Genomic DNA, 19431 nt, shown 5'->3' with positions numbered 1-19431 from the left:
TTTTTTAAAATTTAATTTTTAAAAAGATTTTATTTATTTATTCACAAGAGACACACAGAGAGATAGACACAGAGACACAGGCAGAGGGAGAAGCAGGCTCCCTGCAGGGAGCCTGTCGTGTGACTGGATCCCGGGACCCCAGGATCACGCCCTGGGCCAAAGGCGGCACTAAACCGCTGAGCCACCAGGGCTGCCCCAACTAGTGAATTCCTTCCTATCTTCCTTCCTTCCTTCCCAATCTCTACACCCCACATGGGGCTCAAACACACCAAGAGTCGCATGCTCTAGCAAGTGAGCCAGCCAGGCGCCCCAATAACTCGTTCACTTCCAACTGTGGGATGTACGTGATATTATGCTAACTGGTGAGGATGGTGGGGATGTTGGGGGCAGAGGCAAAGATGAAGATTCAAATAGCACAGTGCCCAGGGAGCGTCTGTCTGTACCGGAGAGGACCAGTTCTTCCCTGGTGGAACCGAGTCCTCATTGCCTGCCTGTTCCCTTCTCCTCTTTAAAGGATTAATCCTGATTGCCCTTCTTTTTCTCAGATACCTTTCTCAGATAGCTTCCCTTCCCTTCTCTTAGGATCAGAGTGTAGGAAAAAGGCCCAAACACCAGTTCCTTTCAAAGAATCTCAGACAATGTGAGAATTACAAAGCATAAGGAAATCTTACAGAATTTTCAGCAGGCCTTGCCCTTTGGCCCAACGTTCCTGAAGATGATTCTATGCTGGTGTACCAAACTCCACGCGCCTGGCTTTTCTTTGATTCTCTAGAGTTCATCAAACAACACTTTCCTTTGTCTCTATCCTTCCCTTTCCTTGGGCAAGGTTGGCTTTCCAGCAGTTAGGCCCTAAAGTAGGAGATAAGCCTTAGTGGATCGGTCTAGTGGCCAGGGCTCAGGAAGTCATTCAGCTATCTGGGGGCCTCCTACATAAAGCCCAACTTTGAACTGTTAAATTAATTAAACAATGAGGCCAAGAGACTGAAGTGGCTCGAATGACACAGTGGCGCCCGTGTAGGCAAATCAAAATCTAAGCCTGTAAATACCTCAAGGCTACATAGTGGAAAAGCTAAAGACGTCCAATCACAAAACAGTCCATTGGGCTGCAAGCTGTAGCCAATCAAATAATTTCTTTTCTTTGTTTCTGCACCTTCTCTGTCTCCCTGGGCTCCTGTGGGTGGACCGCTCCTAACCACTTCCGGTTTGGTACTGCCCAATCTGAGTTGATTTTTGCTCCAATAAACTCTTAAAATGTTTAATATGCCCCAGTTTATCTTTTTTGCAGACCCAGACCCCTCTTCCCCCACATTGAGGTCTCTGAGTGAAAGGACTTTGCGGGCATTTCCAAACTAAGGTTCAAGAGAGGGGATGTGGCTTTGCCACAGAAAATCTATTTATAAAATCACTAACAATGGATAAGGGGAATCCTTTCCCAGACCTCCCCTCAGTCTATTTCTGGTAGGCTAGTAATAATTTAAATCTGATTATGGCTTCCGTCAAGGGTATATTTTTGGAAAATACAAAAAAAAATCCCGATTCTATCAATATTTTGATGTTAAAAAGATGGATTTTCTTTTCTTGGCTGGTCACTCAGCTACAGATCTTTAAATTATAACGCTAGTGTTGAAGAGTGTAATCATTCCTTTAAAAACAAGGCAGCAAATGTAACCTATTAAACTCTATAACCGCCTAGGCTGACCTTAGTTTGGAGACAAAAAATGTGTAGCTCAGGTCAGGAGGCTGTCAGTTTAGGAGTGGTTTGCAAGGCCTTTCGATGGTGAGATAAAGAAAAGGCTTTTTCTTCTCGTCTTTTGGTCTCCTTTTCCTCAAGGAACACACCTTTTGTGTGCTTTGTCTAACAAAGGAATTTCCGAATTCATAGTGGAATTTGGAGGTGAAGTATTATGTGTAGACTGATATCTATATGTGCTTGCAAAGCCGGTTTCAAACCACAAAAGGATTTAAAAAAAAAAAAAAAAAGCCGGGATTTTGCAATATACCGATTGGAAGAAAAGCTAAGACATTGAGAGTTAGCAATAAAAACAGCAACAAACAAAATCCCGAAGGATTTGGAATTCCTTTAGTTTCTGTTTGGCATAAGAATAATATGATTTCTTTGTTCTGTTCTTTCTTATCTCCAGCACTCAAATAAGCGTTTATTTCATTCGTGCAGTCAAGTTACTTCTATTGTTGCCCAAAGCAGAATGGTGCCCAAGATAGCCTTACATATGTAGATAATAGAACGAACCTTTGTGTTGGTCTTTTTGGTCGTGGGGTGGTGTCATTTTTTAAAAAAACTTACACCAGGGAGTGTCTTTTTCTGCTGTGAAACTCAGTAGTTTTATAGAATGTGGGTGCTTTGCTTTTAACTATTGGTCTACCTGGCAAGAGGGTTTCTCTGAAATCCTCTTGGTAAAAATAGAATTGAAGGCAACGTGCAAGAAATCATTATTTTATTTTTTTATTTTTGGCTGTTTATGGTTTTTAAAAGCAGATGCAGTACTATCTGTTGCCGTTTGCGCAAATGATGAATTGTGCTTTCAAACTAATTTCCTCCAGCGAGTCTGACCCAAACGCTGGGCTTTGTAAAAAGCTCTGCTCCAAAAGTATTTGGCGTTACGAAGCCACGAGGCAGTGGTACAACTGAAGACTCTTTATGATAAAAATGCGAAGTCCAGACTTCAGTTTTGGCAATACAGTTCTTGTGACCATCCGAACACTGCTGTGCTGTGCTTTTTAACTCTTAGGAGAAGGAATGGGGGAGGGGCAAGGGAGTATGTTAAGTAAACAAAGATCCCAAATCTAGGGAGCCTAGGATTTACTAGGATATGTGCATTATGAAATTTCGTATATTGGAATATGTACAGTGTATCAAGGTTTCAGATAAGTAGGTCCTTGTGTGCTTTTCAATGCATGGAGTGTTTTTACATGCATGCCTAATAGAGGCCCACCTTTGGGAGAAGCAAAAAAAAGGCCTCCTTTCAAATGAAATGAAGCCCAGGTAAAGTTGAAACTCAACCCACGGAGCTCAGGCACCGTTTTCAGGCTAAAAGAAGATGAGAGTTTCAATTTCATCATCTTGTAACACTGATAAACGTGATGACCCGGCTGACAAAATTTGCAGATTACAAAGGTCTTTCTAAACACGTGTAAATATGTGTGCCCATTTACGTGCAACTCCAAACAATTTGCTGTTTGAAATGAAAGACCCAACCACTCTTCCGCGAGGCAATCATTCGGTTCATTTACATGAAAAGTCTTAAATAGCAAAAATGCTACTTTCAATTTACATCACAGTGTCCCCATAATAGAGAACAATGGCTCCCTCAATGGAAGTTCATGCAAAGGGAGAGGCATACTGAGATTCAAAAACAAAAACAAAAACAACAACTTTCCAGCATACTTTGCAAATATTAACCAATTAATCTAGTTTAAAACATAATACACAGCCACAGCTTCCCACACAGGGAGTCTTCCCTGCTATTTGGGTAATATTCGTTATCTCTAGAGGCCGTCCATTCACACACAAGTGAGCCTTTTTAAGAGCTTCTGGTGACATTTTTTTTTTTTTTCAGATCCTTCCATTTTGTCCTAGTTCCAGGGCAAGCACGATCAGCTTGACGTGGGGTTTCTCTCTCCTTTTAAAATACCTTTCAACTGAGTGCACGTCTGTGAAAGAGGCAGGACCTGGGACACGGGGCCCGGATAAAGAGCATACCTGATGTGTTGGGGATGCACTGTCTCCTTCTTGGACGTGTGAAACGGTTTTGCACACCTCTGTGCGGGGTGTACAGATGTATCTTTCTGCTTTCTGTGGGCTATGACCACCTGCTGTATGTACAATATGTGCTTGCTAGGTTCGCACACCATCTCCCTCCTTGAATTTAAAGGCCTGGCTATTACATCTTGTTTACTCAGTATCATTCCATTAGGAAAAAAAAAAAAAAAAAAAAAAAGCAAAAAACCCCCAAAAAACAAAACAAAAAAAACACAACAAAACCCACACAGCCCTACAAGAACTGAACATGCCATGTTCCAATCTGGCCCCAGTGGCTTTTTTCTCTGAAAGCAAAACGTGTGTCTTTTACACCAACCAGGGCTCCCCCCCACCCCACCCCAGGGGGTGTCTTCCATTCTTTTGTGGCTCCAGTTTAAGGCGAAAAGGGCTCCAAAGCGCAAGTACACAGAGGGAGAAGCCCCTGCTTCCATTCCACCTCCAGGGAGGAGTTCAGATTTAATGTGAAATGAAGGTAGCGAGCTCTCTGCTTACTGGTTTGCCACCATTACGAGGATCACAAAACACCACCTTGGCTTCAAGATCCTGGGCAGAGGCTCGCGGGCTCTCTCTACCATCTTTGGCGAGGCCTTGCATCCTTCCACTCGAGTAAGTTGCGGCTTGGGGCCACGGCAAAGGGCTGGGTGAGAGCCCGAAATGTCGTTTGAAAAAAAAAAAAAAGAGAGAGAGAAAGAAAGAAAAAGAAAAAGGAAAGAAAGAAAGAAGAAAAACAAAGCAAGCCCACGAGCAGCCTCCGCGCACCCCCGCGGCCCCAGCGCTCGGGGCCTCGCGCTCTCGCCTCCCGGCCTCCCGGCCCGCGCCCTCCCTCCCCCGCCGGCCTCCCCCGGCCGCCCCCTCCCCCTCCGCCGCTCCCTTTTGTTCGCTGCCGCTCGGGCCCCGCCGCCGCCGCCGCCGCCGCCGCCGCCGCCGGCCCGCAGCGCCCCGTAGGCCCCGGCGAGGCTGCCCGCCGCCCCGCGGCCTAGAGCGCGCCGCCCGCCCGGCCGGCCGGGGAGGCGCGGGGCCCGGGCGCGCGGCGGGGCGGCGGGGCGGCGGGGCGGCGGCGGGGCGGCCCGGGCCGCGGCTCCGCACACGCACACGCAGCCCCCGGCGGCGGGGATGCCGCGGACACGCCCGTAGCATGGGAGCCGCCGCCGCCGCCGCCGCGACGACGACAGCAGCAGCCGCAGCCGCAGCCGCAGCCGCAGCAGCAGCCGCCGGCGGCGCCGCGCTCTCCGGAGGTCGTCCGCGCCGCGGCCCAGGCGCCCGGGCTTGACCGCGCGGGGCCGGCCCCGGGCAGGGGGTGGGTGCGCGCCCGCGGGCCGGGGGGCGCGGGGCGCGCGGGGCGGCGGGCGGGCGCGGGCGCGGGCGCGGGGAGGCGGGGGCGGCGGCGCCGGGGCCTCGAGCGCGGCCCCGCGGGCCCCTCGGCCTGGCTGCCCGGGCCTGGCGCGCCCTGGCCGTGGGCGCCCCGGCCTCGCGCCCCGCCGGCCTCCGTGGGGGCCCCGAGGTCGAGCGGGCTCGCTAGGCCCCGCAGCTGCCCCGAGGGGGCCACGTGGGCGCCCGCTCTGCCCCCAGGGCTCCTGCCAGCCCTCCGAGGCCCTCTGCCTCCTGCCCCTTGACTCGCGCGGGTGCATGGGCTGGGGCGGGGGGGCCCTCCTCGTGCGCCCCACCTCCAGGCACCCCGCCCTCACTACCCCGAGGTGAAGGGGTTTGGACTCCCCCCTCCTCTTTCACCTCCCCCCCACCCCCAGGTGCTTGAAAGAAGAGAAGGTTGGAGGAGGAGGAGGAGGAGACTTGGGGGGGCTGCTGCTGCTGCCGGTGGTGGTGGTGGTGGTGGTGGTGACAGGGCTGGGAGAGAGAGAGGGACGGGAGGAGGGGGCTGGGTGGGGTGGGGGTGACAGGCAGAGAGGAGCCTGGTCAACAAGCCAGCACCACTCTGCTAGGAGGCCGAGGCCGCTCCTGCAGCCGACGCATCCAGTGTGAGGAGACACACATAAGCTTGCTTTCTTGGGGGCTCTTTGTCAGCCACCAACACAGAGAACACACACTGACACACACGTACACAAAGATGGGAGCCAGGTTGTGGGAGGTAAGTGGGGGAAGGAGAAGGAGGGGGAAACAGTGTCTGCGGTGGGCTTTTGGGGTGGAGGGGCCGGGGGGGATGGGCCCTCAGGGGCTCTGGGGTGCTGGTGAGGTGAGCCTTTCCAGGGCTGTGTGCTTGTGCGCAGGGGGAGGGTGTGTGTGTGTGTGGGGGGGACACACGATGACCTGCCCCTCCTCACGAAGACCTAAAAGGGAAAAAGCAACCCCCAGCGAGATCCCCTCCGTGCTGATGATTTTCAGGGACTTGTTGGCAACTCAGCGAGGGTTGCCATAGCTTTTTTATGTAGGGTGACCAGAACCGGCTGAAACTGGTTTGAGGCAGATCAGCTCCTGAACACAATGCAGTCACTGAGCTACTACAGTGGGATAGCAGCTTCCTCCCTTCATGGCAGCCAAAAGCAGAGGAGCTTGCAGGAAGGTACCATCCCAACACAGTATGTGAATGCACACTTAGACACCACACAGCACTGGTACGTGACTAATGGAGCCCTTAAAAGATTCTGTGTAGAGAAGATGGAAAAAAAGGTGCAGGTTTGCAAGGTCTGAGATTACTTGGGCTTTTCCTGCCTTTTTCTTTTGCTTAAGGGATGGACAAGGAGCTGAGATTTATGACCCTTATTAAAGAAAAAATGTGCCTTGCTAGGGTGGGGACACTTGGTTTATGCAGTCTCTCTCTCTCTCTCTCTCTCTCTCTCTTTCTCTGTGTTTTTAACAAAACAAAACCAAAATGAACTGATGGGTTTGTGATGGTAGTTTGTTTGTTGCTGGAGAATGCTACTTTGCATGCTTTTTTTTTTTTAATTTTTTTCTCTTGCAGGGGATGTTCTGTTTTGTGCTTTTCCTTTTAGAAGCTACTAAAGGGTGTTGGGGATACTTCTGACTATTATGAAGGCCAAAAGGTAACAATATTGTTCTAGGAAATGAGCATAAATGCGTTCCAGTGATGCTGTAAGGCATACATGCTGTCTTTTTTTTCCTTGTAGGCCTGTTGACTGGGGCTGCTTTTAACCCTTTCATATTTGCAGAGAATGCAACCGTGTGACAGTAACTGAACATTGGGCCAAAGTCTTTCCAAAAGGTCAAGGTTCACAAGGTGAGAGATGATATTTTGAGCATGAATTTAAGTGTTTATTTGAAGATCCATGCAGAGACAGGCAGACAGTAGTGGCTTGGTACCCTGGAGATGGTTTTTGGGTTCAGAGTGGAGAAGAAAATACTCTTAATGTTATCCACATTTAATGGGATTAGAGTGACTTTATGATGGTGTTGCTATCAAGACAAAAATCAGAATGACTCCATTAACTCGCATGTGGCTGGTCCTTTAGAAGAGGCAGGCCTGGAAAGAGGCAAGTTTAGAGAATAGTAGGCACCAGGGCCTTGTGGAGAATGCACTTGTTTTGCATAAGACTGAGGCAGCACACATGTAGCATTATCCCGATGATGACAAAAAAAAAAAAAAAAGAAAAGGAAAAAAAAAAAGGAAGGACTTGGCCAAATCGAGGCAGCCTAGCCTCCTTTTTTTTAGGATTTGAGGCGTCTGAAGGTAGATCTGCCTTTTGTTCATTCATCACCTTCCTTTTTACCTTGCGCTCTGTGTTAACCTGAAAGGTTTTTCACTCCGAGTCAAGTGGTGGAATGGCTTTTATTGATTTTGGGGGCTGTTGACGGTGAGTTTGCCATTGGATTATTTGTGGCATACATTTTAATGTGGAATGCTAATGCAGTACCAGGAGGAAACCGGCTAGTCTGGCTTCATCTGTGAAAAGATGCCTGTTAACTCAGAGCTTTGTAGCAGGAGATGGTGGAAAATGTCTGATGCCTTAAGAGCTTGCAGTTAGATTCGAGCTGGCGTTTTCTGTGTACCCCCAAAGCCAGAGGTTTTCGAGGAGCAGAGAGAAGAAAGCAGTAATGAGTCTAACAAAGTGAAGAACAAAGGCTGTGAGCGCTTACAGGGGGAACACTGAACATTTTGCCTTGGGGTTCCTCGTGAAAAGAGCTGCAACTTCCCCAAACAGGAAGCCAGCAGCTCCAGAATCCTATCCAGTAGGATCTCAACAACAGAGAGAACTAGTTCTGTTGTCCTGGTTTGGTAGAAGGACAGTCAAGAGGAGCCCATAGAGGACAGGATTGAAAATACATTTGTCCCCTACTTTGAAGAGGGTATGTTGTTCCTCTTCTGATGTGCGCAGAGTAGAGCCTTTTCAGAGATGCCGAGGATCTTAGAATATGTTAAGTTGTGTGCTGGCAGTTGGTGGGCAGAGTGTCTGCAGTGAAGGGTGTCAAGTATGCAAGGGTTTTTATTGTTACGGATTTTTTTTTTTTTCTTCATGGGATTGCAGAGCATCCAGTGTGAGATAAAACTGGCAGAAGGGAAACGAGTGCATGGTTAGCTCAGAATACTTTGTGTAGTATTTAATAAAGATAAATGTAATCTCGGCCCGATATACCAGTAAATAGCTCACACGATGGAACAAAATTCTTTACAAATCACTGTGCTAAAATTGGTTTTCAATTCTACATCATTTTCGACTGCCAGAGGTTCTGTGTCTGAGTGTGGTAGAAATCTGCTTGCATAGCAGATCGCAATCCACGTTGCATGATATGCTGCTCCTGCTTTTCTGGTGCCAACTAAAACTCAGATGGCTAATATGATAAACCTTAATTAGCTTAATACAATAAGCTGTTTTATAATTTAGTCCTTCACTCCTGTCTTTAGAAAGTCAGTGATTTTTAACTCTGACAGCTAACCCCTTGCAATGAATGTTTCTTGGTAGCATGTTTCAAGAGCCCTCTTTGTAAGGCATTGCATGTCACAGAATGTTCTGGTTTGCTCTCTCTGTGGTTTTTAGCTTTGTTACTCCCCCCCGCCCCCCCCAAGGCTCCTGGAAAATCGCATTTGTTTTGCATTTCGGCCAGTCTTTCCAGCTGCAAGTGCTGTTTAAGCTTGGAGAGCTGGTTCTCCAGGGCTGCAATCAAGGAGCTCATCTGTGGGCCGAGGTTTGTCTCAGGTGGCGATCTCCTGCTGAGGTATAACAATGTAGCAGGCCCAGGTCTCTGGGCGGGGGAGACAAACCGACAGTTTTCTGGGCTTGGGAATGGGAATGGGAAGTGAGTGTGGAGAATGAGCAACAGCATTCTGCTTCCTGGAAGAGCCAGGAGAGAAACAGGGTGGCACCCACACTAGGGGCCGGGCCTGTGCCCTTGCTGTCACCGTCGCCATGCAGACTCGCCACACCTGGAGCCAGCCAGAGAGCGCCTGCGGCTGTCTCCAGGAATGACAGACCCGCCATCCCCTCTGCAGGAGGAATGTGTGGGTTTGGCTGAGGAGGATACTCTGGAAAGAGTGTCACTGGGTGTTGAACCTTTGTTTTCATCCCTTGCTTACTTAGAATTATTTTTTTCCGTGTTGAGAAACCTTAGAGCCGGGGCTTTTAGGACTCTTGGGCCTCCTGCCTGGTCCTGGAGGGGAGGCTTGTTTCCCCCCTCACCCCCCTACTTCTTTTCTCCTAAAGAGATTCCCCGCCCCACCCACCTTGACCTCTCTAAGGAAGGGTTTAGGAGGGAGGCAGCCTACATGTCGATGGTATTTCCTGCCTGTACCTTTGAAGAGGATGAGGTAGAGAATTGTCGCTCCTGTGCCCCTTCAGCTCTTCCCTTGAAATGCTTTCTTGGGTCTGTCTTCTGTTGGGTTTGAGTAACCTTCCTCCTGTCCTTGCTGAGCTCCATCTAGCTGTCCACGGCTGGAGAAGAGGTCGCCCTGATGTGGGACCGCAGGACAGATGCCAGTGCGAGGGAAACCGAAAGTATATGGAAAAGATTTGGGGTGGCTCCCTCCTCAGTCCCCCAACATCCCTTCCTAATCGGTACAGTAACCACATCCACGGTAAACATTAAGGAAACCTACACCTGTGTGTTCATTCTCTTCGAGGGATGATCTTTAACCAAGTCATGGTTAAATAATTAACTTTTTAAACTTTAAAACGGACTTACGGTAAAATTTCCTCTGTGGTATATAGTTTTATGGGTTTGGACACAAGCGTAATGCTGTGTGTATCCACCACCACGGTCCGCGGGGAATGGTTCCATCAACCCCACGACTTCCTGCCGTACATCGGTCGTCAGATACTTCCCACCCCAACCCCTGGCGACCACCGATCTGTTCTGGCCCCGTATTTGGTCTTCTCCAGAATGCCATGCAAACAGCTTCTTTCACTTAGCAGAGTATTTGAGACTCATCCATGATGTCGTGTCTATTTGTACGTGCTGCTTTTCCATTATCAAGTTGTAGACCGCTATATGGACGTACCACAGTTTGTTTATCCGCTCCCCAGGATCTGTGGGTTGTTTCCAGGTTTGGGTTGCGTTAGAATAAAGCTGCTGTAAACATTTGCATATAGGCTTTTGTCTGAACGGAAGTTTTTATGTCTCTTCCCTAAATATTTCGAGGTAGGGGCATGGCCGGGTCATATGGTAAGTATGCAAGAATTAGAAGTCTGAATGAAGACACATTGAGCTCTTCGCAGCTCATGAGAGAGCTCTGGCCTTGTCAGCTGCAGTGAAGACTTCCCCAGTACGAGATTGCAGGGAGCCTTATCTGAAGACACACGAGAGATGATTATGATAATAGACCACTCACTAACGGGATGACATGCTTTATAACCCAGAACTAATCAGAATTAGCCAAAAGTGGAAACAAAAAACTGCCAGTGGTAAAATATCCTTTATTTCCTACAGCAATTATTTTTAATCTCTTCAGAAACATTTGGCAGTTTAATTTTTACATTTGTCTTCAGGTTCAATACCACGCCAAACAATAACAGAATCACAGTTTTGGAAAGTGGTACCGAAGATCTTTGTTGAAATCTGAATTGCGTAAACAACGTATTATTGATTCTAATTTGTCTGAGTTTCTGACTGCCAAAATACGGGGTGGCTTTATTATTTGAAGTTACTGTTCAGGTTATATCCTTTTAAGGAAGTGGAAATATTTAAGCAAAATCTAGGCAGTGAATTGGGGAGATTTGGGAAGCGTGATTTTTTTTTTCTTTTTTTAACTTCCTTTTTTTTTTTTTTTTTTAAAGATTTTATTTATTCATGAGAGAGAGAGAGAGGCTTCATGCAAGGAACCTGATGTGGGTCTCGATCCCAGGTCTCTAAGATCATGCCCTGGGCTGAAGGCAGCGCTAAACCTCTGAGCCATCCAGGCTACCCTCTTTTTTTTTTTTAATTTCCAACATTTTTTAGAGGATAAAATAGCATTCAGGAATGGTAAGAACAAACAGACCCAAGGTTATGGTGCTGTGGACAGAGGAGAGCCCTAGAAGTGGGACTGATCTTAATTTGGGGATTATTTCATCCCTTTTAGAGGTACTGAATGTTTACTATGCACCAGACATTGTGCTAGGCGCTGGGAGTATGGGGGGTAAAAGAACCCAGAGAGAAAACTCTAGCAGGAAGTAGCCTAGGTATGCTATGTTAGGAATGTGAATGGGCCACCTAATGTCCAGTGTCAAGAGGGAGGAGCCCCTGAAGAGGTGGCTTCTGTGCTGAACTGGGAAAGACAAGAGTAGGTATAGCAGGCAAAGACTAGGGAAGGAGTACAAGAGTCGGATGGAGCAGTTTATGGAAAGGCACTGAACAAGCCTGGTGGTGTGAGCGGGGGTGGGAGGGTGGGGTGGAGAGTGGTTGAGTAGGAGATGACATTTGGAGGCAGGCAGGGGCCAGACTTCTGAAGGTCGTTCTGACAGTGCATTCCAAGTGGGAACTTCCTCATGTGGGCGGTATTAGCAGAAAGCTGGTCTCGAGGCAGTGTCCGAGGCTGGAATGGAGACACTCTAGGCTGGAGGCAGGGAGGTCAAATGAGGTTACCACCACAGCAGATCCAGGAGAGAGGAGAACCTGACCCGAGGCGATAACAGTGGGATGGGGCAGTAGATGGGGGAGGTGTGTGTACCCGATGAGAAGGTGGGCCCTTCTGGAGAGGGAGGAGCAGAGGATGGCACCAGGTTTGCTCCTTGAGGCTCCTTGCTACTGGTGGCTTTTGCCTGTGAGCTGCTGTGTTCAGCAGGCAGGATAGATTTGGAGGGTGGATGTGAAGGGGCTTGATACAGTGAGTTCAAGTTGGGTTGAGTTGCCCATAGAGATGCCCTTCCTCACCAGGATCTCTTTGGGCTGGTCTGGACTGGGATGAATTGGCCTAGAACAGAGATGATAGAGAAGAAAGATGTAGAAAAGGTTGAGTTTGAGGTTCCATAAGATAGGAAGCTTTGTATAGTCAAAGCCTGAAAGAAGGAGGAGCTGAGGAACTTAACTAAATGATGCATGCTTTGGAAAATTGGAGGGTAAAGCATTTCCAGAGAGACAGAAAGTAATCGCAGTAGCTGACTTCTGCAGATACTGCAGCCTGTCTGGTGGGCCTTTGCGCTTGTTGTCTCATGTGATACGGAAACAGTGAGAGGAGCTGGGTGCCTTTATTCCTTCCCGTGGTGTAGGTGGGAAACAGATGAAGACCTTGGCCAAGGCCCGCCATCTCAAAGGAGACTAGAGGCAGAATTTGAAGCCTGTTCCTCACCACTAGGCTGTTCTGCTTTGGGGACCAGAATTGGTGGGGATGAGGAAACCATGAAAGGTGTTTAAGGGTATGGAGGCTAGGAGGTGGAGCCTGAGAGAGGGCATGGGTAGGTGCTAGACAGACACTGATAAGGTTCACATTAGAGATTGTGGTTTATGATGACTGAGGTGAGAACATGAAATGGAGAAGTTTGGGACACAGTCGAGGTTCCCTTGTAATTAGCTCTGTTTTCTCCATTGACCTCACTCATGGAGAGAGGACAGTATGTACATCAGAGATGGTGCAAGAAATAGTGGTTGAAAAAAGTACAGTTTTACTGGGCACTATAGGGTGAAGATACAAATTGGAAGGGAGAAGGAACAGAGAGGTTTTTGTTGTTATTTGTTCTTTGAAAAGGATAAATTCAAAGTAGTGCCGAGAAGAATCTTTTGTTCAATAATAAACACAGTTAAAGAATTCCTTGAATCATCTTCTGCAGACAGGAAGTTCTGAATTTTTCCTCTTTTAGAATGAGAGGGCGAGAGCAAATCCTACTTGATCTAAATCTGGAGACTGAAATAAGTAATTTTTAGACAGACTCACAGTGGCCTTTTTAGCTGTTCTGTCGTCCCTCCTAAGTAGCCCTTGGTCGGTGGTCGTTAGGGACAGGAAATGCAGGTTTTTTGGTAATGTTTTCAGTGAGGTCTCAGTACAACTTTACGTAATTAGAGATTCCAGGCATCTTGCAGGACATAGGCCTGAAGATAAAATCAAGGTGTAGTTCTTGAATGTTTTCTCAACCTAGCCTTTTCTTTTTGGGACACAAAACTCTTATTTTCCAAAGGCTGACTCATTGGTCTCATTATGGGTATTGATTTTGATAATTAGCCTCTGTGAGGAGCAGATTCTTTCTAGGGATCTGAATCGTAATTAGATGGTTGAAAAACGTACCAAGTCAGAAAATTCAAAGCCCTCTGGGTTTTTTTTGGTTGGTTTGTTTTTGCATTTGTTTTTAAAGATCCCCGAGCTGGAAATAGTTCAAATATTTACACTTACCTCCTCCTTTTCTGGAGTGAGCCCAAATTGGGCAGAGGGGAAGGGTCAGTAGGTGGAACTAGAACCCAGCACCCTGGACTCCAGTCTAAGATAGCTTGCGTCATTACTGTCTCTCTGCCTTCCAGCGCTTATTATGTGTTGGGTGGTGTATGAGGCAGCTCAGAAGTTACAGTCCTTATACATCATGCGAACCACACAGGTACTCATTGGTAAGCTGGTCTTTAGCAGTTTTGCTGATTTAACATAGCAAGAGTGGAAGAGGTAGTTTGAGGTCTTTAGTTTGAGAAGTGATCATGTCTCGTGTTCTAGTTAAATCTGGGGGCTCAGCCACGGAGATCTTCAGTGGCCTTTGCCTGGCTCTCAGTGCCCTACACCTGTCTGCCGAGCCCTTGATGACCTCAAGCTGCATCCTGCCACCGTGGGACCTTGAGCGAGTTCCTTAAGTTTTTAGGCCATACTTTTCTTGAGGGTTGTTAATGAAGATTAAGTGCATATAAAGTGCTTAGCAGAGTGCCTGGTACATGGTAAGTCCTTCCTCAAATCTTAGGTATTCTGTGTTCCTCAGCTTCCCTGGATTAGGGGAAGGGCCTTTGCTCTCTGACATTCTTTTTTCAGCTTGGAGGGTGTTGTTTCTTCTGTCCTGCCTTTTACCTAGTTTATAAGTAACTTTGTTTTGGCCCATGAAAAGACACAGTGTGTCTTCTGCGTTGTCTGTGAGGTCTTCAGTGATAGCTGCCCTATATCTGGTTTAAAGTGGGGGAATAGAGGCAAGAAGGTAGTGTCCTTGTTCTCACTGGGCTGTACGTTTATTTGTAGTTGGAACATGTTGGGTAAATTTTGTCAGTAAGGTCTCCTACTTCAACTGTCTTTGTTTCCAGAAAAATCCACCCTAGTCAGTGATGGTTATAGTCTAGTTGATGTAATTTATGTTAACCAGAGTTACAAAGCAACAAAACTTGATTGTGAAAATATGGCAGGTTAGCCCCCACCTCTGTTCCATCCCTTTTTCCCATGATACTTTGCTTTCTACATTGCTTGACAGCGACCAGATATTCATTATCCTGCACCGTGGGATTTGGTGGTGATAGAAGATTGAGTGTAGAAGGAATCGATGGGTAATATTTTCATGTCTAAAACTTCTCTGTCAGTATAGTGGGTGCTAGCCTCATACTGCTGCTAAGTGCTTGCAGTGTGGCTAGTCCTAACTGGGATGAGCTGTAAGCATAGACTATATACCAGGTTTTGAAAACTTAACACCAAAGGATAAAAAAAAGAATGTAAAATATTTCACTAATACTTTTTCATGTTGATTATGTGTTGAAATGAGGCTATTTTAGTTGAATAAAATATATTACTAAATTAAAATTAAAATTTTATCTCCCCCCCCCCCTTTTTAAGTGTGACTTAGAAAACTTAAAACTATATATGTGGCTTTCATTCTTTTTCTGTTGGACAGAGCTGGTCTGGAATGTTGGATGGACATCTAAAGAAATTTAGCAGTGAAATTTCCCTGGTGCCCTAATGTGTTCATGTTCATTGATGTTGAGTTCCCCTTTTGGCTGGAAAAGATAGTGTGAAAATGATGCAATGTCTTCTGGTTACAGAAATTTGTGTTCCCTTGGTTTGGACTTCTTTTGTCTCCCAGATATTCGTAGTTTATCTCTCTGCATTACTGGATCTAGACAGCCATGCCAGGCTGGTGTCTGCTTCTGAATGGAGAGGGAACCAGTGTTTATCCCAAGTTTACCGTGTGTTAGATGCTTACACTTAACGTCCCCTGTGAAGTATAATTAGCATTTCTGGGGGCACCTTGGGTGGCTCAGTTGGTTAAACATCTGCCTTCGACTCAGGTCATGATCCTGGGATTGAGCCCCATGTTGGGCTCCCTGCTCAGCAGGGAGTCACCTTCTCTCTCTCCCCCTGCTCCTGCTCTCTCTTTCTCAAATAAATAAAATCTTAAAAAAAAAAAAATCTCTGGTGAGACTCCAGAGACTGGCCCAAGGTGGTACCACTAGTGAGTGAGTGGCCTTGGATTTGGACCAGGGATGAGCTGGCTCTGAAGTCATACCACTTTTCCAAATAACAGTACCTGCTTGGTGCTGGTGTCTTGGACCTCTTGCTCAGAGTCCCTGGGTACCCTCATTTAGATAGCATTTCTCACACTTTAATTTGCATGCAAATCACCTTGGGATTTGTTAGATGATGCAGATAATGATGCAGTTGGACTGAGTGGGCCCAAGATTCTGCATATCTAACTAGCTCACAGGTCATGGTCATCTGCTGGTCCCTGGACTACACGTTGGGTAGCAAGACTCTCCACTGTTTCCCTTGGTTTTGGACCTGCTTCCTTTGCTTCCAGAGTGATCTGATTCTCCAGAACTTGCATGACTCTGCAGGGGCTCACCCTGTCTTTGTATATGATACCAGTGAGTACAAATGGTGTCAGAACTGGTTTTTGGTCATAGGTGCTGAGACTGGCATGATTTCCACGTATACATGATCTGACCAGATCAGTTTATTCCTGTTCGTACATAACTGCATCATTTCTTTATTATCTTAACTCCTTGACACCTGTGGTCTGATAAAACAGAAGATAATTTTAATATTGAGATATGTGGCAGAGGTATTTATGTTCAGTCTTTGTGATGAAGACTGGCCTTAAATTGACACTTGAGGGTGACTGTGCCATGTTTGGTTCAGAGTATCTGATGAGAGAGGAGGACTCAGCAGTTGGCCTGCCACTATTTCTGCTTTTGTGCCTGATAAGGAATCGAGGTGACTTGTGACTTTTCCTTAGAATAGGAGTTATGGTGAGCCACCTCACGCAGAAGTGTTGAAGGATGGTTGTTCATCAACACCACCTGCTTCTCCGGCACATGATAAAGACAACCACCCTGGAGTCCTTGGATCAGGAGGTCTTGTGGGAAGCTCTTGATCTTTGGCCAGACAAGGAATTGAGTTTCAGGAGCTAGCTTTTGGTGTATTATGTGTTTGAACTATAAGAGACTGCAATTTTTTTTTTTTAAAGATTTTATTTATTTATTCACGAGAGACACAGAGGGAGAGAGAGAAGCAGAGACACAGGCAGAGGGAGAAGCAGGCTCCGTGCAGGGAGCCCAATGCGACTCGATCCTGGGACTCCGGGACCATACCCTGAGCTAAAGGCAGATGCTCAACCAATGAGCCACCCAGGTGTCCTGAGACTGCAAAACTTGAGTGTATTTTTAATTTAAAAGTTTTTTTTAAACATTAAAAAATTTTCAATCTCTAAATAATTATTTTTTTGAGAGAGAGCACACGAGCAGGGAAAGGGGCAAAAGGAGAGTCCTCAAACAGACTCCTTGCAGAGTAGAGAGCCTGACATGGGGCTCGATCCCAGGACCCTGAGATCATGACCTGAGCTGAGATCAGGAGCTGGGCATTCAACTGACTGAGCCGCCCAGGTGCCCTGTAATTTTTAAATAAAAAAAAAATTAAGTAATCTCTACACCCAATGTGGGGCCTGAACTCATAACCCTGAGATCAAGAGTTGCATGTTCTTCATACTGAGCCACCCCAGGTGCCCCCAGGGTATTTTTTAGACTTGGGGATATGCACTGATTAGATAAACGAATGATAAAATGATGTGTGTTACTCGAGCTAGCTTACCATCCCTATCTCTATAAGAAAACTCCATTTCACAGGAATTCTAGTTGAATCTCAGATCTTATTGGAAATCTGGACTCCGAGTTCTATGATATACGAATCTGGCACACCAAATAGGATTTTTAGTTGTTGGCTGAATCTGTCGGCTCCCCGTTTGGCGAAGAATCCTGTGCCTGGTGTGGTGGGGGTGTCTCCCTGGCCTGTGAGCGCAGCTGCTGAGGAATCACAGATTGCTGGCAGCGGGGAATGGGGTGGAGTTGGAGGAATAGCAGAAATGCCGGGTGTTCAGGATGGGCAAGGCCGTGGGGCCAGCCTTGAAGAGAGGGGTTGGCACTGTGGAAGTTCATCTGAGTTGGGGGTGAGGTTGGAATGCAGTCCAGAGCCTTCTGGAGCATGAAACGTGTCAGGCTAAGTTCGGAGTCAAAAATTAGATAGAGGGCAGCCTGGGTGGCTCGGCGGTTTAGTGCCGCCTTCAGCTCAGGGCCTGATCCTTGGAGACCCAGGATCGAGTGCCACATCAGGCTCCCTGCATGGAGCCTGCTTCTCCCTCTGCCTGTGTCTCTGCCTCTCTCTCTCTCTGTCTCTCTGTGTGTCTCTCATGAATAAATAAATAAAATCTTAAAAAAAAAAAGATTAGATAGACGCTTAGAGGATGTCAGAAGGCAAAGCAAAAATGGATGGTCACATGTCTAAGGATCATGCAAGAACCAGCAGAAAAAGTGGGTCTGTAAAAGTATAGGCCAGCAGCAGTCAGGTGGTAGGAACTGTGTGTGCTCATGGGGAAGGCCATGGGGTGATTGTGGGGTGCATGAGCAGGTGACCCAGTGAGGGTAGTGTGAGCTACCAGTGCCGGTGATCACTGGGTAGAGCTGAATCAGAACCGACCTCACACGGCAGCCTTCATGTGATGCGGTGAGTGAGGACGCTTGTTGCTCAGGAGGCCGAAGTTAGGAGAATGGATTGGGACGACAGTAACTCTTTATACACAAGACTCGCATGGAAAGGCATGAGAAAACATGCCAGACTGTTTGGAGTTTATGTAACCTCACAGGACACGTGATCAAGACATCACATTTCAAACTAACACCAGAAGAAAAGGAGCTGATTATAAGGCCATGGCTGCTGCCAGGAGGAGGTCCCGTGTCTTCTTGTGCTAAGATTACTCTGCATTCTTTTCGGGGCCACATATTCTCTGCTGTCTCTCTGTGTCTCTTCCTTGGTAGAACTAACTGCATTGCGTTCTCTTTCTGGTGTGCTTGACAAATGTGGCTGTCCCACAGCCCCTGTGTCTCCACGTCTTCATCAAAACTACTAGTAACACTGCCCGTATTTCTCAGGCCCCTTCTGATTCTTCAGGCCACAAGCTAATTGGTCCAGGTCTAATCAGGTGTAGCTTGGAGGGCGGGGTTGCTGCTAACCCTAAATGGGTGGTAGTTTTCATTGGGCTAATGAGACACCCCCAAGGGTTGGTCTTATTTTATGGCTGAGAAATTTGAGGCTAAGCTGTTGGGAGTTGGCATGCATACCTGGGTCTTTCTGACCCCAATTTTGCACCCTTTATCACTCTTCAGTATAGTAGCTAAGGCGTACGAGCTGGAATCTTTGTCAGTTTCTTGTTTACTCAAAATCACAAAAAACAATGATGTTTAGCTTTCAGCGTTTGCTCCGTAAATGTATAGCAGCAGCCGTTGTCTGAGTTAAGCATCAGACTGAGACGCTGGAGGTAGGAAATTTGGGTAAATGGCTGGAGGAATTGTTCAAGGCTAATGTTTAGGGTCTCACGGGTACATAGATGTATATTTGAGGCCTCTCCTAGGTAGGGGTGTGAGTACGTGCGTGCGTGCACGTATGCGTGTGCACACGTTTGGGGCCCCTCATAGGTAATATCTGTTTGGCAAATCTGGTTTATCGGGCCAATGTTAATTTTGGGAAAGATGAAACACACAGTTTAGCACTTGAGTAGTAATAATTAGGCTTTGATTGTTTTGATTTAGGTGATTCATAGAATTGTGAAACCTCTCTGTTCCTCCCGTCTGAAGCGTTAGGACATTGTCGACCTCCGCTGGAATTTCACATGTACCTCTAACCTCTTTGGTTACACGGTGCTCTTAATTCAGGTCATTGAGGATAGGAAACATTTGTTCTACGCCTGTTGTGCTTCTCACAAGACCTTGTGAGGCTGCCTATCTGCAAGAGGCACTTAAGGATGCTCATTATATCGCAGGTAGTGGTTGGGAATTCTAATGGCATCAATCTTATTATCCTCTATCTGAGAGCACTGGAGTTGTGGCTTCATTCCTTCTAG

The 19431-nt window shown here is 47.1% G+C and overlaps 1 protein-coding gene across 9 annotated transcripts in view; it reads left to right on the top strand.

Moving 5' to 3' along the window:
* The first annotated feature begins 5056 nt into the window (after nucleotides 1-5056).
* Nucleotides 5057-19431, top strand: part of ZNF532 (zinc finger protein 532) — a 107342-nt gene continuing 92967 nt past the window's right edge. For 2 of the 9 annotated variants that reach the window (XM_049111180.1, XM_049111159.1), the window contains exons 1-2: nucleotides 5935-6774; nucleotides 6901-6968. In XM_049111180.1, coding sequence (XP_048967137.1) covers nucleotides 6761-6774; nucleotides 6901-6968 — 82 coding nt within the window. In that variant the 5' untranslated portion in view covers nucleotides 5935-6760. Of the gene's footprint in view, nucleotides 5076-5934; nucleotides 6775-6858; nucleotides 6969-19431 lie in introns of those variants that run through there. The other 7 variants (XM_049111115.1, XM_049111041.1, XM_049111028.1 and 4 more) reach the window with 6 other exon arrangements.

This window comes from Canis lupus, chromosome 1 (genome assembly GCF_003254725.2).
Source record: "Canis lupus dingo isolate Sandy chromosome 1, ASM325472v2, whole genome shotgun sequence".
NCBI classification, from domain to species: domain Eukaryota; kingdom Metazoa; phylum Chordata; class Mammalia; order Carnivora; family Canidae; genus Canis; species Canis lupus.
Note: the sequence above shows the minus strand (reverse complement) of the source record. Positions and strands in the feature narration are given on the sequence as shown.